The sequence below is a fragment of the Sordaria macrospora genome, chromosome 4, assembly GCF_033870435.1.
Source record: "Sordaria macrospora chromosome 4, complete sequence".
NCBI lineage: Eukaryota > Fungi > Ascomycota > Sordariomycetes > Sordariales > Sordariaceae > Sordaria > Sordaria macrospora.
This window is the reverse complement of record NC_089374.1, coordinates 1,524,990-1,542,357: the sequence shown is the minus strand read 5'-3', so window position 1 is coordinate 1,542,357 and position 17,368 is coordinate 1,524,990. Positions and strand designations below refer to the sequence as shown.

At 52.6% G+C, this 17,368-nt stretch overlaps 4 protein-coding genes across 4 annotated transcripts; 2 read left to right on the top strand and 2 right to left on the bottom strand.

Moving 5' to 3' along the window:
• Nucleotides 1-1,047: 1,047 nt before the first annotated feature.
• Nucleotides 1,048-1,353, bottom strand: SMAC4_01870 (uncharacterized protein; the record flags this gene model as incomplete). The annotated part of the gene is made up of 1 exon (XM_003348799.2): nt 1,048-1,353. One exon carries the CDS (start codon nt 1,351-1,353, stop codon nt 1,048-1,050), a length of 306 nt encoding a protein of 101 aa, XP_003348847.2.
• Nucleotides 1,354-2,219: 866 nt separating this feature from the next.
• Nucleotides 2,220-7,075, bottom strand: SMAC4_01869 (uncharacterized protein). Its single transcript, XM_003348798.2, has 3 exons — nt 6,419-7,075; nt 3,674-6,346; nt 2,220-3,618 (listed from the first exon to the last, which is right to left on the bottom strand). The coding sequence occupies exons 2-3, from the start codon at nt 5,792-5,794 to the stop codon at nt 2,713-2,715; spliced, it is 3,027 nt and encodes a 1,008-aa protein (XP_003348846.1). The 5' UTR covers nt 5,795-6,346; nt 6,419-7,075; the 3' UTR covers nt 2,220-2,712.
• Nucleotides 7,076-9,375: 2,300 nt separating this feature from the next.
• SMAC4_01868 (uncharacterized protein) lies at nt 9,376-12,814 on the top strand. Its single transcript, XM_003348797.2, has 2 exons — nt 9,376-11,616; nt 11,680-12,814. Exons 1-2 carry the CDS (start codon nt 9,789-9,791, stop codon nt 12,648-12,650), a joined length of 2,799 nt encoding a protein of 932 aa, XP_003348845.1. The 5' UTR covers nt 9,376-9,788; the 3' UTR covers nt 12,651-12,814.
• A 1,432-nt stretch (nt 12,815-14,246) lies between these two features.
• On the top strand, nt 14,247-16,946 carry SMAC4_01867 (uncharacterized protein; the record flags this gene model as incomplete). The annotated part of the gene is made up of 2 exons (XM_003348796.2): nt 14,247-14,364; nt 14,449-16,946. 2 exons carry the CDS (start codon nt 14,247-14,249, stop codon nt 16,728-16,730), a joined length of 2,400 nt encoding a protein of 799 aa, XP_003348844.1. The 3' UTR covers nt 16,731-16,946.
• Nucleotides 16,947-17,368: the final 422 nt, after the last annotated feature.

Sequence of the window (17,368 nt, the reverse complement as noted above, 5' to 3'; positions counted from 1 at the left end):
TCCTAAATTTTGACATTCGTTATCGGACTTCTTCTACACCAGAAAACAGTCGAGCTCATCATGGTTTTCCATAATATAATGGTAGCCGAATATGCGACACTTATCAAATTTCGTCAGAATGTAATGTCAGCCATGCCCCATTTTCGGAAATCCGCGAGATAGTAGCAGTAGTCATATTTGTTGACTTGCTTTCTCACACTTTACACAAGCTTCTCATTACGTCCGGTGCCCAGATTTTAGACAAAGGATTGTTACTGGAGACCTGAGACAAACAGACGTGTGAAATATAAATAACGATATGGAGTGGGGGATTCTTCTTCAACCTTCATAACAATAGACGCGCTTTTCATGTCAGAACAATAGTCATAATCATAAGTTTCTTCTTTTTGTACAGCAGGGGAATATGGGGTGTGTGTCTGTTCGTCATAAGAATGCCGTTTGGGGAGATCATGAATGAATACTCTCTTACACCTCCCGCATTTCCCTTTCTATGAGCCCTCTTCCATTCCCGTGGCACGCTTAAGGAATACCATTACAAAGATGCAAAAGTGGCGGACAACCCAGAATACCCAATCTGGGGCCAGATAATATACAGTGTGCGGGTAGTATGAGCCGGAAAAGTGAGTGGGATTTGAAGAAAGAACGGTAGATCGTCGGACGAGAGATGGATGGATGGCGAGACTGTCATTCTGAGCCGGCATAAGAAGGATGATCGTCTTCTTCTACCCTCTTCGACCATAAATCGGGGTTCTCTGTAGGCGTCGTTCGCGTGCCTTGCATCTGAACAGGCGGCGTCATGTTGTGAAAATCGGTGGTTGATTTGGTGTATCCGACAAGGCCCTCCGCCGGAAGACCTCAAGCCTCGGTCTCCCTGTCCCCCCAGCTATTCCCATTCTGAAACTCGCTGGTCTTTTAAACCGTCGCCATTTAACAAACCATCCCTCCCCTCCCCCCTTTCACATCCCCCGGCCCACAACGACCACTCCCATCCCTCGCTCGTTCATCCCGCCTTTTGCTTTTCATTCTTTTTGTTCAAGGTTCTGCTCCTTAGAGCGCGGGCCTGGCGCCCTCACCACCAATGGCAGCCAGCGTCTTCTCGGCGGTGCCAGCCTGTCCCTGCTCGCCACCAGCGGTAAGAACATCACTGCCCAACTCGCGCATGCGCGCCTCCTGCTCCATGGCAGCGTAGTTCTGGTCCTCGGCAAAGGCGATAGCGAAGGGGACGCCGATCAGCAGACCGGAAACGGAAACGGCCCAGGCGGCGCGGCCGGCGAAGCTGAGTGTGGACTTGACAAAGTTGGTGGTGGTGTAGTACTTGTGGTAGAACCAGCCGCGCGTGGTGGGGCTGACCATGTCGCGCAGGGCGTACAGGCGGTCGGTGAAGGTCTCTTGGGGCTCGTAGTCGGAGTCGACGGAGATCTCGGAGTCTGTTTATGGGGGGTTAGTTGGTTTGGGTCTTGCCTTTGTGGCCTGGCTGTCTGGATTCGAGAGAGGGACGGGATCAAGATGGTGATGTGATGTATCGAGAGGACCCGGGGCTAGAGGGGTTTAAGCTGGGTAGGAGGGTGGTGGTATGGCGCGTGGGTTGTTGGGCTGGTAGGACTCGGGAGTGTGTTGTTGCATGTTGAGGACAGGTGTGTGTATAGGTATAGATAGGTATATTCATGTTCGCTGGTAACTGTGCCTCGGACGTTGTCGTTTCGGCGTTGGCGTCGCGTCGGCATGATATAGGATGGGTGGCTTCGCGATGGCATCGTCGGTAGTAGGTGATGGCGACAGTGACGTAGTCGCACAAGTGCTTACAACCCCTCCAGCCCGAGACTCCTCTCTTTGTTTGTCCTCGACAGTAAGAGGAATGCTTCACTCACCGGTGTCAGTGAAATCCTCGTCATCCTCCTCAGGGCCGACCTGCGGCTGCTGGAAGTGCTCGTCCTCGACCTCGGTAAGCTGGACCATTTTGAATTATGTGGGTGGGTAGGTGGTGGGATGGATGGAAAAAAGTGTCGTTGGCGATGGTGGTGACTTGGACCCGAAGCGAGGTAATGTTATCGGGTTTGTGGATGTTCGTTGCAGTGCAATTGGGAAATCGGAGAAATCGGATAAGTGGATACAGGCACAGCGTGTGGGCAAAACAACCTGCTTTTCGACGGGCAACTCTGCGGGACGGACACTGCAGTGGACAGTGAGCTGGGAGTCTCAAAAAGTTGGACCTCGAATCGCTCGAGTTTCGCAAGCACCGACCATGACGAGTTTTCTTATCGGACGCTAGGCCATATCAAGGAATCGTTCAGTCACGGGACCGAGGATTAAGCGGTTGGGTACAAGTACATGTACTTCCCCAGATTATCCAACTCCCCCATTTTCCACCACTGCAGTACTTGGCGGATGCAACGTCATGCCATCCACATGTTGAAGGAATAGAGTTCAAAGTCAGTTTGGTCTTCACATAGATAGCCACACACACGAGATTCATCCAAGTTGATCGTCAATGACATCTTGATATTGCCGGCGCTGCATGTACAGTTCCTCGCTCAAAATATCTATATAGAAAACTGAACATTACAAAAACAAAAGAAAAAACCGCCCTGAATGTTCCCCATCTCATTACTCTTCCATTTTATCGTCCATAGACCTCGTATATGCACTTCTTTCATGCCAATCCCTCCATCGTACCAAACATTATTCACCAAGTCAGTCAATCAGTTCCATAACTCATACCTCCCGCTTGGTCGGCTCAGCAAACCGGATCCCTCTCCTCGGCGGCGGAATCCTGGGGGTATCATCATCCTCGCTATCCTCGTCCTCCGCTGCGCCCGAAGACATGCCGAGAGCAGCCTCTCTGCGTCGTCTTTCCGCCGGCGTCTCACCGTGCTCTCCTTCTCCGTCGTCCCCAACGCTCTGGAGCACCGCTAGCCTACGTCTCCGCTCTGCCGCTGTTTCTGGGACGTCTCTGCTTGGGGCTGATGACTCTCCCTCTCCCGTCAAGAGCGAAGGCGACCTCGACCTCGACCTCGATGGTGACTCACTGCGTTCAGCGCTGCTGCCTCCGCTCATCGTCTCCAGGTTCTCAGGACGCCCTTGTCTTGTAGAACTACCCTTGCTATGGCTGGACTTGACGGATCCAACAGGAGATCCTCTGCGCTGCGTCAGCTGTGATTGCTGCTGCGGTTGCTGTGGCTGCTTAGGCGCAAGGTCCGCTTTGGCTAGGTTCTTGACAGCGCTCGATGCGTTGGACTGGTCCACAATCTCCTTGCGGGTGCTCTTGTTCAACTTCTGCATCTCCTTGATAAAGTCCTCCTTGTTCATGCGTTGACTAACACCACCAATAGTGAAGCGAATATGACGGTCGTCCTCTTCTTGTTCTTCCTCCGCATTCTTCTTTTTCGAAGCATCGCCACCACCAACAACGGCCGAAGCCCATGTAGGACGTTTCGTTGGTTTGGCCGGCCTGGTGGCTGAGCCCTCGCCACCAGCTGCGGCTCCTGCGACCGGCGACTTCTCCGCTTTGTTGATACCCATGTACTTCAAGCTCTGGGAAACAAAATCGTTTTCTGGTTTTCCGGAACCAGGCAGTTCATACTTCTTGAGAACTTCACCATCTTCGTTTTCAACAATAATCTGCATCAAAATGTTAGTTAAATAGGCGCATAGGGAATGCATCAGCAGTACTAACCGTTGTACCGAACTGGTACGCTCTGGCCGGTTCGCTTCTCCGAGTAGACTTCTCCTTGTCCTTGCGCTTTGCCGTTTCCTCCTCACGCCAGTTCTGAATCTTCTTCTTCAAGGCATCATAGCTCCAGCCCGATGGCCCAGACTCACCCTCAAGCTTCTTTTTGAGAGCTTCCACTGGGTTCGTGCTTTCGCCGGTGACAGGGGGTTCCACGGCCAGAACATTTCCTTCGCGATCCTCAACAATGACATGGTCGCCTTCATCATAATACTCGAGATCCTTTCGTCCAGAGGTGGGCGAGTCATCGGGGGAGGCTGTTTCATCAGATGATCTTTCATTTTCACTCTTTCTTGCCGGGCGGCGCATAGTCAAGGCATCGGAAGGTAACAAGCGCGTAGCGTCAGATGGCTCAGGGGACATCTCATCAGGAGCCGATCCGAGTGCATGTTCGCTTTGGCTTCGGCGCTGCGGGAAGATTGCTGACTGGCTAATCGGGCCTCCAGGTCCGATCCCGTCATCCCATCTCTTTCTCCGACGCCGACCATTAGCCGATGATGAGCGGCTCCCCGTAGGGCGGCCAGTTTCCTTATCCTCTTCCTTCTGGCGACGCAAGAAGGTACCGGGAATACCAGTAGGAGGCAACGTGCCAGGGGGGAACTCAGGCATCTTCATTTCGTCTTCAGTATCCGACATGGTCCTGGCTTGAGAGCGGGAAACTGAAGTGATGCGGGGCAAGCGGTTCATCCAGGTAGGCCCATCTTCGTTGGCTTGCGTATATGACATGGTGATGGTAAGGGTGTTGATGTGTTTACCGAGCGTAAACACGGCGACTGATGAGCCGTGAACGATGATCGAAGACACCACTAAGAAGGTGACGATGGGCCACACCAATCGGATCAGGTGGAAGTGCGGATTGGCCGGGTTAATGCTCGAGATATCGGCAAGGGGGACTGGATCCTCGTGCTCCAGCTCAGCACGCGCCAGAATGGCGACAAAGATAGCACCGACACCAATGGGACCGAAGTGACCAGCAAACAAAGCCTCGCGCCATGTCTTGATGTCGGGTATAAAGGGTTTCAGAGCCATCATGATGGGAATTCGTCTGAAGAGAATGACCATGATGGCGAGAACGACCAGGCGCCAAGCGCCCAGTCCGATCTCGAAGTTGTTGAACTGCTCCCAAGGAATGATGGTGCCGAGATAGACAAAGTATGCCAAGTTGATGAGCAAATCAATGACGTTGGATACGTGAGATTCCTCCGTCTTATTTGTGAACCAACCGTCGTTGGAGAAGCCGACGCCGGCAGCGAAACCGACAAGCAGATCATCCACGCCTAGGATGCTGCCAGACCCGGCGCAAAAGAGGGCCAAGACGAAGTAGAAGACGAGAAAACTCTCTCGGTCAATCAGCTCATGTCTCTCTGCATACTTGATACCGTGGCGGGCGATGTAGCCGACCAGGAAGCCAAAGATGGCACCAAAAACGCACTCGTAGAGAACGGTGAAGACGATCCAATGGAAGGATACGTCTCGGGCGTCACGGTGGTCTAGAATGAGGTACAGAGAAAGGTAGACGAAGGGGAAAGCCATGCCATCGTTGCAGCCGGATTCCGCAGAGAGCAGATCTCGCAAATGCTTGGGCACCCTCTTTGCGAACTTGCCCTTGCCGACAACGGATGAAGCGAGAACGGGATCCGTAGCCGTAACGCAGGCAGCAACAACCAGACCGTCTAGCCAGTTCAGGGGTGGAATCAACCACCAGACAAAAAGACTGGTGATCAGCCAGCCCCAGAGCATGACAGGAATAAGAAGGAAGGTGACGGATCTCCAGTGCTTTTCCATGTAGAATTTCGGCAATTCGACTCCGACGGCGAAACATTGGACGACGAGAACGAGACGCGAAAACTCGATCGTAACGATATCTAGATTACCCCATTCCATGGGGTTTATTAGGTCGGCGGCATGAGGGCCGAAGATGAGGCCGCAGAGTGTGGCCACAGTTGCTTCACCAATGTACATGCGCTCCTTGATGATGGAAGAGCACAGCATGAATAGTGAGGTAAAGCCGCCCAGGATGATGTAGACCAGGTGGGGCCTGGTGATGGAAAGCTTGTCCCACGCCATCTTGCCGTCCGGTTTTGTACGGACAAGCCGTAAGAAAACTCGGGGTTGTTGTCGTGTGCTCCGCAGGTAGTTGGCGCAACAGTCGAAGGGTTATACTGTTGATGAGCAAGACCAGAAGGCGAAAAGTCGAACAAAGGCGACTCACTCTGACCTGCTGCCCAGAAACAAAAAGATTTGATATGTTCCTCCTTCGATTTCGTTGTGGGGTGGAGGAGGCTGGCGACCTGGGGTCCTTCGTAGGAACAGGGTCCGAGAGATCGGAGCTAGTGGGACGGGATGGCCCTGCGATAGTTCAAGGCCCGAGGTACCGACTCGCAGACGGGACCGGTACTTGTTTCGTTTCCTTTCCTTTTTTTCTCTAGGCCGGGGAACCCCCAATGTCCCGGTCAACCGATATTCGCCCGTTGCCCGATGATGACTTAGTGGCGCGCGCAGGCGAATCCTGACTCAGCCTCAGCCCTGCTGTTGTATATCTGAACCGGGTGGGGTGTTCTGGAGATGATGCGCCTGTGTTTCGTTTCTGGAAGAAAGAACCAAGACGAAGCACGAACGCTGTTACAACCAACAAATAGCCAATCAGTAACCTGGACAGGAACCGGAATCCAATGGGGTTTTGTAGCGTACAGGAGTGAGGCGGCGTGGTATTAGGTAGCTGTGCCACGGAGGGATGCTAAACGACTGTCGAAGGATATCGGATTTCGTAGAGCGAAGGGCGGAAGAGCAGCCGCAGAATTGCGCCGGACTGTGGTTAGGATTCTGTTTGTGCCTTGCAAACTTTGTGTTTGTCTTTCTCCCCGAGTTCCCCCTTTTGGTCGAATTCGATTATCGAGCGCCAAGCCAAATAGGATGGGAGCAGCGACGTCACTTGGTGCGGGAAGGCGGCGCTTTTCGTCGTCAAGGTAGTAAGTTGCGTTGTCGGCGCAGTCGCTACCGAGTGTGATGATAGCCTAGACCTTTAAGACCTGATAACAGTCGCAACCGAACAGCGAGACCTCGATAAGCGGGCAGAAATCCTCAGCTGCTTTCCGTTACCAGTCGCGATTCAACTTGAAAAGTACTGAGACGTCGTAGTAGGTAGTGGGTTGATGGTCGTAAACAGAGCCACTAAAGGTGCCAATGAGTGGTGCTTTGAGGTGGCGGACTGCAGTGATCAACAAGGAACACCGCGCAATGCTTCCGAAAAGAAAAAGAAGGAAGAAAGCGATGGAAGAAAGGTCAACATTGAAGGAGGGGAATGGCACCCGATAAAAATCATCGAGAACCTGGCAGAGGCCGGCAGAGTTATCATCTGCCAAGAGAGGCAGATTTTCTTTTGGCAACATTGACTGGCAGGATATGATCCATCATCCATGGGCCGTCATGGAGAAGAAGGCCAGGAAGGCGTCTGCGCCACAAGCATCGGTCTGCGCGCACAGTACCAACGCATATGGTTTAAGCAACTTTGTAAGTGGACGTGCTCAATCCCGACTGCTCTTGTGGGTCCGATATCGTCAAAATAACCTTGGCGGTCGAGAGACAGCCAATCATAATGTTGGATTGATGGAGCGGTCCCCAATGGTGGCTAAACGGCATCGCTGCAAAAGCTGGAATCCCGGTGGGGCATCTTTCACAGGAAAGGCAGAAACCTAGGGACTTCCTTTCATGGGGACGGGAACCAACCTCCTGCTTCCATCCATCTCACAGCGACCACCATAGCATGCTATGCACCCCCACTGCACTAAAGAAGTCTGGTGATGGGATGGGGTCTGAGAGAATCCGGTATTACCGATTACAGGCTGCATCCTGCAATGCATAGTCCATCTTTGGTTTTTTGTGTATCGCTGTACGGCATATTGGTTGCAGTAACACGGGGGTCACAAAGAGGCTGCGGAGGGCCGGGCTTCCTGTCATTCGGCCGTGCAACAAAGTTCAAAGGGATGGGATCTCGAAATAGCGGTCTTGTTTTTCAATGAGACCATGCCCGAGGTCTGTCAGTGTCCGGTTGTGACAAACCCGTCAACACACCTCCCATCCTCCCAGGTACCGTACGACGACCAGTCTCGATCGTCATGGAAGCCTCCTAAAGATAAGGCCAAGGAACGCCGAACGGGTGGCATGGTAGCTGGAAGTACGGTAAAGGAGGCTGAAGATAGTGCTTACGTACTTAAGTTGTTAATCGGCACGACAACGTCCGACCGCTGTCCGACTCATAGATTCCGTCGACGACCTGTCTTCATCTGCAAACACAAAGTCGGAAATCGGCAAGTGTATTACCAATTATACCATGACGTTTTGGTATGGGGTTATTGCATCCGACTCGGACTCCATTATGGTGTTTTGTGTGGTGTGGATTGTGTAGACCAAGTCCAACTTATATCAAACCGAAGTCGCCGGCCTTTCATCCATCATATCCCTTTTGAATGTCGTCGTCAGATTATCGACTTCACTCCCAAGCGAGATCCCCGAGATCTGACTCCCGCTGCCAGGTCATGCGCCCAGACAATGCCAACCTCCCATTGAAAAGCTTCTCGGCAGAAAGCTTTCTCTTGACTTTTGGTCAAGCTCATATCCAAGAACCTATCTGCGACCGTGATTGCCGGGGCCAAGCATTGGCATCACAGGGAATGGACATCCTCGGCCAACAAGGAAAAAAGTCGAAGCTGGGTGATCATGTGGAGGCGTGGGATGTCTCGAGAATTGCCGGTTTACATTCGCGGAACTGACTGTCCTTGCGCCACTGTGGTTCACCTACTGGTAATGAGTGAGAGAGGCAGAGGTATTTCTCTTGTTTCGTATATCTGTGATCAACCGCTAACCTTGGGTGGGAGAGAGAAATAGTAGTGCCCGTACTCTGTTACGGTTCCACAAGGGGTCTAGGTCACGTCGATTTGACGAATTGAACGGCACTTGTACAGTACTAGCAGTGACTTGAAACCATCTTTTGAGTTGGCGGTGGCCGGATACGTAGCCCAGGAATCCTCCTCGACCACCGCCTTTAGTGCAACGGCATGTCCGACGATGAACATTTCCGTGGTGAGACCCGTCCGATTGGGAAGCCCATGGGAAAGTGTTCGCAGAAAATGTTCTGGAAATGGTAGGTATGACAACACAGGCCGTCACGCGGACCGTGGATTGTTCATCTCAATGGGCCCGCCAACTTGGATCCTATACCCCTCAGGTTCTCCGGTAACTGGTAGTGTAGGAGTAAGGGTTATCAGACGGGTGACGATCACTGTTGTGTATCTGCGTCCATGTTAACCGCCAGTTTTTATCAGATAGTTTCAGTTGTGCACATCATCAAGAACTTATTCTATGGCTGTAAGCAAGACAGAGTTGTTCTTCACTGATCTCTTCCACTAGTGCGCAATAGGAGAGGGAAGAAAACAGCATGTGAGAGGATTCTCGTATTAGAGGTGAGGAGATCAAATTGACACAAGCCCCATGAATATTTTCCTCAACACTACAGACGGGTTCAACTCGGCTTGAGGTGGTGACATAAGTACGTCATCGTAGCCGCACAAAGGTGCAGTGCGATGTGGATGTTAGCAGTTAGGGACATGGCCAACCCATGTTCCGCAGGTACCTTTTTGCGCTCTCACCGAGGTGAGGGTTTGTTTAAATTCCGGGATGTTTTGGCCCCTGGGCATTCACCGCGGTTGCCATGGTTGCACCCCAAAAACCTCAGGGGCACTGCAAATATTTGCAGGGGAGCCCCTCACCAAGAACCCACTGACATGCATCCCTATCGCTCCGTGCACGGTCCTTCGCGTTGATTGAAATCAAACGAACGCGATTTTCCTTGACGAACGCGTTAACTGGTATCGCTACGATGTGCCATTTTTTGAACCAAATGGAAGGAAATGACAACTGGAATTCAATGATCCAATCCGAGTCAAGACTTCTCGCCCAAATCGACCGAAAGGGTTAATACTGCAACAAGCGTGCAGCGATACCTTAGCACTTTGGACAAAAGTGGTGGCCCCATCCCTCTCGCCCACGAGGGGTCGAAAGCTGTATGAAGACTGGGCTGCTTGCCGGTCACCACCTGCTCTTGCACCGGGCCACCATCAACCACAACCTTTCGCCAAATTGGTCAACTTTCCAAGCCGTCCTTGTGCACCGCGTACCTTCGCGCGCCCATGTACACAACTCTGCCCCCAAGTACGCCGCTTTCCCACTCGAAGCACTCTACGACCAAGAAGACAACAACAACAACAACAACAACATTATGTTTGGCAGGGCAGTCCAAGCAAAGGCCGCCGAGGTCAACAACAACATCAACAAGCCGAAGCCCGGTGCTTCGTCCATCAACAACAACAATAACAACCCTTCGCTGAAGCAGCAACTCTTTCCCTCGAGCAGTCCCGCACGCGCCCCTTCAGCCGCCTCTCAGTCTAGGACCTCCGTCGCCGACATGTTCAAGAAACCTGGGTTCGGTGGTACCTCGAACGGTGCCATTTCCGCCAGTTCACGACCTTCAGCGACTAACGACCCGTTAACCACTCGACCCGCGAATAGCGCTCCGCGACCATCTCCCAACTACGGTGGCAGTAGCAGAGCGTTCGCCTCGCTCTATAACGCTTCTGATTCCTTCAATGATACCCCAGATGTGATTGATCTGACAACCCAAGCGACAAAGCGACCACAGCACGATCTGACTTCCTCGGTATATATTGAGGATGACGATTTCAGCGATGACGAGAACCTGGACTTGGATTTCGAAGCCCCATCCGCCTTGCCCGAACTTCCACCTCAGCGGATGAACTTGGAACAGCATCGGGAAATGCGAAGACAACAGGAGGAGGAAGCAAAAGAAGCTCGGCTCCGCGAGCCCCCGCCAGGTACCCATACCAGCGTACTTTCTTGGCCAGAGTCTTCGCCATCACATCTCCAACCCCCGAAGCGCGAGTTCAACCCCCTTCCAAATACCAACACGAAACGCGACCGCCTACAAGACGATGACGATGACGTCGACTTTGAGCCGCCCGCCGCTGTGAAGAAGCCGAAGCGCGAACTACCTTGGGATGGGGAGGAGGAGTATGCACATGCCGAAGAATACCTACAGGAGAGGAGCGGGTATGCTCCCACGCCGGAACCGAAGCCCAAGGGGTCCATGCTATGGAACACTACGGCAAGCGCGGTCAAGGAGCAGAAGAAGCAGCTTAAAGATAGGCAAAAGTCTTCCTCAGTCGCTCCCAAAACGGAAATACTCATAGACGAGATCAAAAAGGTCGTTTCGTCCCACCTTAGCAAGGCGTCAGCGATTACATTGAGCGGTGAACAGCTTCACGTAAAGAGCTTGGTGGTGGAAAAGGGTCAAAGTGTCTTCTTTACGGGTCCGGCCGGTACAGGAAAGTCGGTGCTGATGAGAGCGATCATCTCGGAACTCAAAAAGAAGTTTGCCCGAGAGCCGGAAAGAGTTGCGGTTACAGCCTCGACCGGCCTTGCGGCATGTAATATTGGCGGCATGACATTGCACAGCTTTGCTGGTATCGGTCTCGGCAAGGAGGATGTCCAAACGCTCGTCAAGAAAATCAGGCGCAACCCGAAGGCCAAAAACCGATGGCTCAAAACCAAGGTTCTCATCATCGACGAAATTTCCATGGTTGACGGCGACCTTTTTGATAAGCTGTCCCAGATCGGCAGAACTATCCGAAACAACGGCAGGCCTTGGGGTGGTATCCAGCTGGTCATCACTGGTGATTTCTTTCAGCTGCCTCCCGTGCCAGATAAAGATCTTAACAAGCAGAGGGATGTTAAGTTTGCCTTTGATGCAACAACATGGAACATGTCCATTGACCATACCATTGGGTTGACTGAAGTGTTCCGCCAGAGGGATCCTGGTAAGTGGTCTTAGCCCGAGATATCAAGCAAAGCGCACGACTAACAAGTTACAGAATTCGCAGAGATGCTCAACGAGATGCGGCTGGGAAGAATCAGTGACAAGACTGTCAAGAACTTCCAACAACTTAGCAGACCTCTATCTTTTAGTGACGGGCTAGAAGTAACAGAACTGTTCCCGACGAGAACTGAAGTTGAGAACTCGAACAGGCAACGACTCGCTGCTTTGAAGGGCAAAGTCTACCGGTACGAAGCGTACGACACTGGCGAACCGGCGGTCCGTGAGAAGCTTCTTGCCAACATGATGGCTCCTCCCGTAATAGAATTAAAGAAGGATGCCCAGGTCATGCTCATCAAGAACATGGACGAGACGCTCGTGAACGGCTCTCTTGGAACTGTCGTCGGTTTCATGAACGAAGCAACGTTTGAGCTGAAAGCGAACAGTGACTTTGATGACGATGAAGATATCGATAAGAAGAGAAGAATCAGGGCCTTCACTAGCGCTCTTTCTACTGCCGCTATCGAAAAAGGCGACAACACAGAGTACCCGTTGGTGCGATTCCACGCCGTCGATGGGACCAGGAGAGACATTTTATGTCAACCGGAGGATTGGAAGGTGGAACTTCCTACTGGCGAGGTCCAAGCTTCTCGAAAGCAGCTTCCTCTGATTCTTGCATGGGCTCTGTCGATCCATAAAGCGCAGGGCCAAACGCTTGAACGCGTCAAGGTCGATCTTGGGAGGGTCTTTGAAAAGGGACAGGCATACGTCGCGCTCAGTAGAGCCACCACGCAGCAGGGTCTGCAGGTGCTCCGGTTCCAAAAGGACAAGGTCATGGCGCACCCACGGGTCGTCAGCTTCTACAATAAGCTTTATAGCGCCGAGTCGGCAGTGAAGAAGAGAACGAAGGTGGACCAGTCTATCACCAAGTTCGCGTACAAGACTCCGTCTGTCGCGCAAACGATTGCGAAACACCAGCAAAGAAGAGAAGTGATTGACATTGAGGACGAGGAGGAGAGGATGGCGGGATACGGTTGATAGTCGACATTAGCGAGGGAGGTTCATAAAAGAAAGGAAGGAACATCATCATGGCAGCATCAGGCGGTGTTATGGTTGACTTGACTGTTATTTTGAGCGGCGTCAAGGTCGTTGTGCCGAGGGTTGACTTTGGTTTATTGTATCGGTTAGATGGACATGTTTATGGAAAAAAAAAAAAAAGGCGGCCCCAGGCGAGCTGGTACTTTGGGAGCTGGGGAACAACAACTCATACCCAAACAGAGGAGCATGCAGTCAGCAACGGATGGTAATCTGGCAGATATCGGGTTCATCGGCGAGGTATATCTCCTCTCGGTTATCGACAATTGTAAAAAGTGCAAGAAAGACGACCAGGCACATACAGAGATACCTGTAGATCTAGGCTCGCGTGGCATTGTTCCTAAACATAACAACAACAACAACAACAACAACAACAACAACAACTCCTTTCTACATTTTGCAAATGACCTACTACCCGAACAACCACAAGACTGAAGATCAGCTGCAAGCGACTGGCCTCCCTTCCTCCTTTACAAACAATGTGTTGGTATAAGTACAACACCACAACCTGGAGGTCATGCTTTGTTAAGGGTTAGGGGCTTTGTGAGTGGTTTCGTTGGCAGACGTCGTGAAACACAGATGTGTTTCCCCTTTCATTCAGCCGCCCACTCGCATCTGGCCCCCGTCCCCTTGTCAGGGTCGTGTACCTCTATCTTTGTATGTGTACTTTCAACTGTGCTGTTTGCATTTTGGAGATTGGCCAGAACATTGACGGGGAAGTGACTCGACGCCGAGAAGGTTCGCCGTAGATCACTGCATCACGTTCATTTGGCAGTTACACTACAACCAAGTAGGTACTGCGGGCACTTCGTGAGCGGTAAGTTACAGTGCTCTATTGTGCGACATGTTGTACCGTAATATGCAAAGTTGCACGCCTTCTCCTAATATTCACGTGCATGTCCCGCAGAGACGGCAATTCGCACTGTAATTTACGTGCCAGACGCGTGTACCGGTACACCGACCGATGGCGGTTGCCAAGGTTTGTCGCACCCTGTGCAAGCTCCCGTCACTCACCACCAAGGTCGGCTGCTTATCGATAAGCAAAAAGTGGAAGGGGGAAGCCAGGACGCGACCTTCACTTGGCACCAAAATCGCCGGGCGACGGACTGGCACCTTCCCAGTCTCTGGCACGATCCCATCATCCGACTTCACGACTCGTCTCCTTCCTCCGAAACGTAAACACTGTTCCGACATCGATCCAGCCTCGTCGCGCGTCCCTTTGCCATCTCAAGTGTCCAAAAGGCACCAGGTGCTGCACCCCCACACCGCACCGCATCCACCGTTGTCGGCTGTCGCATCGCAGTCAGAGCCCGGGCCAGACAGCAAAGGTCGGATCCGACGAGAGATCGCACACCTTTCCCAACCTACCTACCGACACCGTGCCTCGATAACTGGCCGACCGTGCTTGTTCCGTTGCTGTCAACGGTCGATCTATCTACTGCTACTGCACATCAATCTATCCCGCCTCTTGCTCTCGCTCTCTACCTATCCGGAACCGTCTCTTTGTCTACATCGTCATCCCCCGGACAGTTCGCAGCCATGGCGGAGGATTCATTCATCGGTCTTCCAATGCTGGTTACCATGCGTAACCCGCCGGCGAGACTGAAGGGCACCGTCAGTGAAGTACAGGCTGGGCACGGTTTGACCCTGACGAATGGTCTGTTCTTCCCTTTTCTCTTTCTCTTCCCCTTCCTCGTGTCTTTCGAAGCTCGCCTTTGCTAACATGAATCTCTTTTCTTAGTCTGGAATCTCGATATTGGACGGTGGGAGCCGAGAGTCACCATCCTTTCTTCGAACATCGTGGACATTGTCTATGTGCGCGAAGACCCTTCTCCCCAAACCGTCGGGCCCCCTCCGGTGCCCCCTCCTCACGCCGTTCACCATTCCATTCCGCAGGCCGCCCCTCCTGTTATTCAACCGCCGCCGCCGCCCACCAAGCCAGCAGCCTTTGTGGATCCCGCTATTCTGTCTATGGGGAAGCGCCCTGGCTCTCTGTCAGGTAATACTTCGGATACCTCCCGTCACCAACCTAATACGAGTGAGAAGAGAGACCCGACCCCGGCTATTATCCCACCGTCGAATAATGTCGTACCCATCCCCTCGGCCACTGCCACACCGACTCTCCCCGTGGTAGATAGGCTGAGACGCCTGGAGCTTGACGCTCAAACCCGTATCCAAGAGTCTGCCGACGAAGATCTTGCACCTGACGCTGGTTCGCAGCAAGGATCCGCAGCTGCTCAGAAGAAGAAGAACAGACGGCCACGCAGGGCTGGGAACAACTCGCGGAATGGGCTACAAGAAGATTCAGAGGCGTCTCCTCAGGTCCCTCGCGTAACTGCCAAGGGCAAAGGCTGGAGGCAGACGCCTATCTTGCAGAGTACCTCCTCCTTCCAGCCCTTCAATTCGTTGAAGAAGATGCGAGGAGCGAATGACAACGGTTGGGCTTCGGAAGACGTCACTGATGTGCAAGAAGCAGGCGACTTCGACTTCGAATCTGGCCTTGCCAAGTTTAACAAGCAAGATTTGTTTGAACAAATGCGCAAAGATGATCTAGTTGACGAGGCTGACCGCCTGGTATCGCACAACCGTCTACCCAAGCACAAGCCGGGTACCGCTGGGGGTAAGAACCTGCACCATTCGGAAAACGTCCTCGACATGCCATCCTCCACCTCGACACTGAAGCCGAAACCGATCGTCAAGGAGACGTCCAACGATTTTTGGAATAGTGAAGCAGACGACGGAGTGATCAACGGAGCCGACCGATTGAGTGGGAGAGATCAAGCGAGCAGGCAAGGGTCACGCCGGGGCGAAAGCAAAGCGGCTTCCAGCCGGAGGTCGAATTCCCGCAAAGCGAGCGGCGTCCCGGCTGCACACCCTTTGAGCAGAGTCAATTCATCTGGTGTAAGCCACTACCGCACCCTATCAGCGAAGGGCAGTCGGCCAAGTAGTCGGCTCTCGGCAAGGGCAGCTGTCATTGACAAAAAGAAGCAACCGGCGTCAGCGGTTGCGGCAAGTCCGCAGGGTCTCTACGTGCTCCCGTCGAATCGCAAGATCGAGCCCGTCTCGGCTCTGCAAATGCTCAATCTAGAGAACATTGCACATAACGAGATTGGTCTAACAGAGGAGATGATGACCGAGAATGCTGGACGTGGCATTGCAGAGGTGACACTCACAGCACTCTCAGACCCGGCTATCAAGGTGCGCCACTCGAGCATCGTCGATCCTACGTCCGGTAACCCACCACCTCCGACGGTTGTTGTCCTAGCCGGCAATAACAAATCTGGCATTCGCGCCGTTGCCGCCGCCCGGCATCTTCGTAACAAGAATATTAATGTCATCGTGTGCGTGGTTGGCCTTGAGCGTGGTGAGCGCGATCTCCTCGAAGACATGCGCCAGCAAGTTCGCCTCTACAAAAACATGGGTGGGCGCATCTTCTCCAAGAGCGACTTCTTTGAGCACCTCCGCAAGATCAGTATTCCTATGCTTACCATCGACACACCTCGCTCGTCGTTGAGCAGCCTCGCCAACCCCGCGCCTATTATGCTCATTATCGACGCGTTGCTGGGCCTGGCGATTTCTTTCGAGGAACTGAGAAACGGTGACCAGGCGACGGTCTATGAGCTGATCGAGTGGGCCAACCGTAATGAGGCGTTTGCCCTTGCGGTCGACATTCCCACGGGCATCGACCCATCGACAGGCAAGGTTAGCGTTATTGACGGCAACAAGTTATATGTCAAGCCACGCTACGTCGTGACCGTTGGCGCACCCAAGCGTGGACTGCTTGAGGCGCTGATGGCGGCGGAGAACGATGATGGGGATACGGTGCTGGCTGGCGGGGATACCTCGTTGCCAGACGATGCCGTGCTGGAGTGGAAGCTCTACCTGGTCGATCTGGGTCTGGGACCGGCCATGTGGAAGAAGGCGGGGACGAAGATGCGTAGGGGCATCGATTTTGAGGATCACTGGGTGGTGGAGATGAAATATCGCGGCCTGGTGGAGGAGGAGGAAGAGGACTTGGCCTAGGGATTTTGCTCGTCCCCCAAGAGGAGAAGGTGGTCTCATTCCTACGCCGTGTTCCCGAGGCGGTATCCATCTGGAGACGAAGAGGAGCTCCTTACATGTGAAGAGGAAGAGGAGGCGGTCACACTTAGGGATGAAGATGAGTCGGCCCAGACATTTTGCTTTTTTGTCTGATACCTTCGCCGTTCCCCTGAAGTGGTATCCATCTGAAGACGAGCGTTTCGAAGAACGGTTTTTTTTTTGTTTTTTTTTTTGTTTTACTCAATTTACACAACGTCGGAGACGTCGACTGGAAGGAAACGGAAAAGGGAAAACGACTCAAGATGTGGAAGAAAAAAAGGAGTCATACATGCATTATCACATCTTTCGGTTGGGTTTTTGGAAGCGAAACATAGGCGGTTCGTGCATTTTACTCGGAAGCGGTTCATATTTTTGGCGTTGGTGTCTTTAGTTGGTTGCTTCGAAAACAAATTTATTGAGCATGGAGTTCATTCCAGATCCACATCACATCAAGAGTTTGACGTGTAGCTCATGGTCCATGAAGCAATTCTCCCACAAATCTTGCACTGCCTTACATGACCCCTCTGTGATTACACGCTGATCCCTAACCCTTGGAGCGGGACAACTCTTTATAATCTACA

Excerpts from the sequence above, each read along its gene's own strand:
- SMAC4_01869 (XM_003348798.2), bottom strand. The coding sequence starts at position 5,794 with ATGGCGTGGGACAAGCTTTCCATCACCAGGCCCCACCTGGTCTACATC. Across the intron at positions 3,619-3,673 it reads CGTACCAGTTCGGTACAACG|ATTATTGTTGAAAACGAAGA; the intron begins GTTAGTACTGCT and ends ATTTTGATGCAG.
- SMAC4_01868 (XM_003348797.2), top strand. The coding sequence starts at position 9,789 with ATGAAGACTGGGCTGCTTGCCGGTCACCACCTGCTCTTGCACCGGGCC. Across the intron at positions 11,617-11,679 it reads GTTCCGCCAGAGGGATCCTG|AGATGCTCAACGAGATGCGG; the intron begins GTAAGTGGTCTT and ends CAGAATTCGCAG.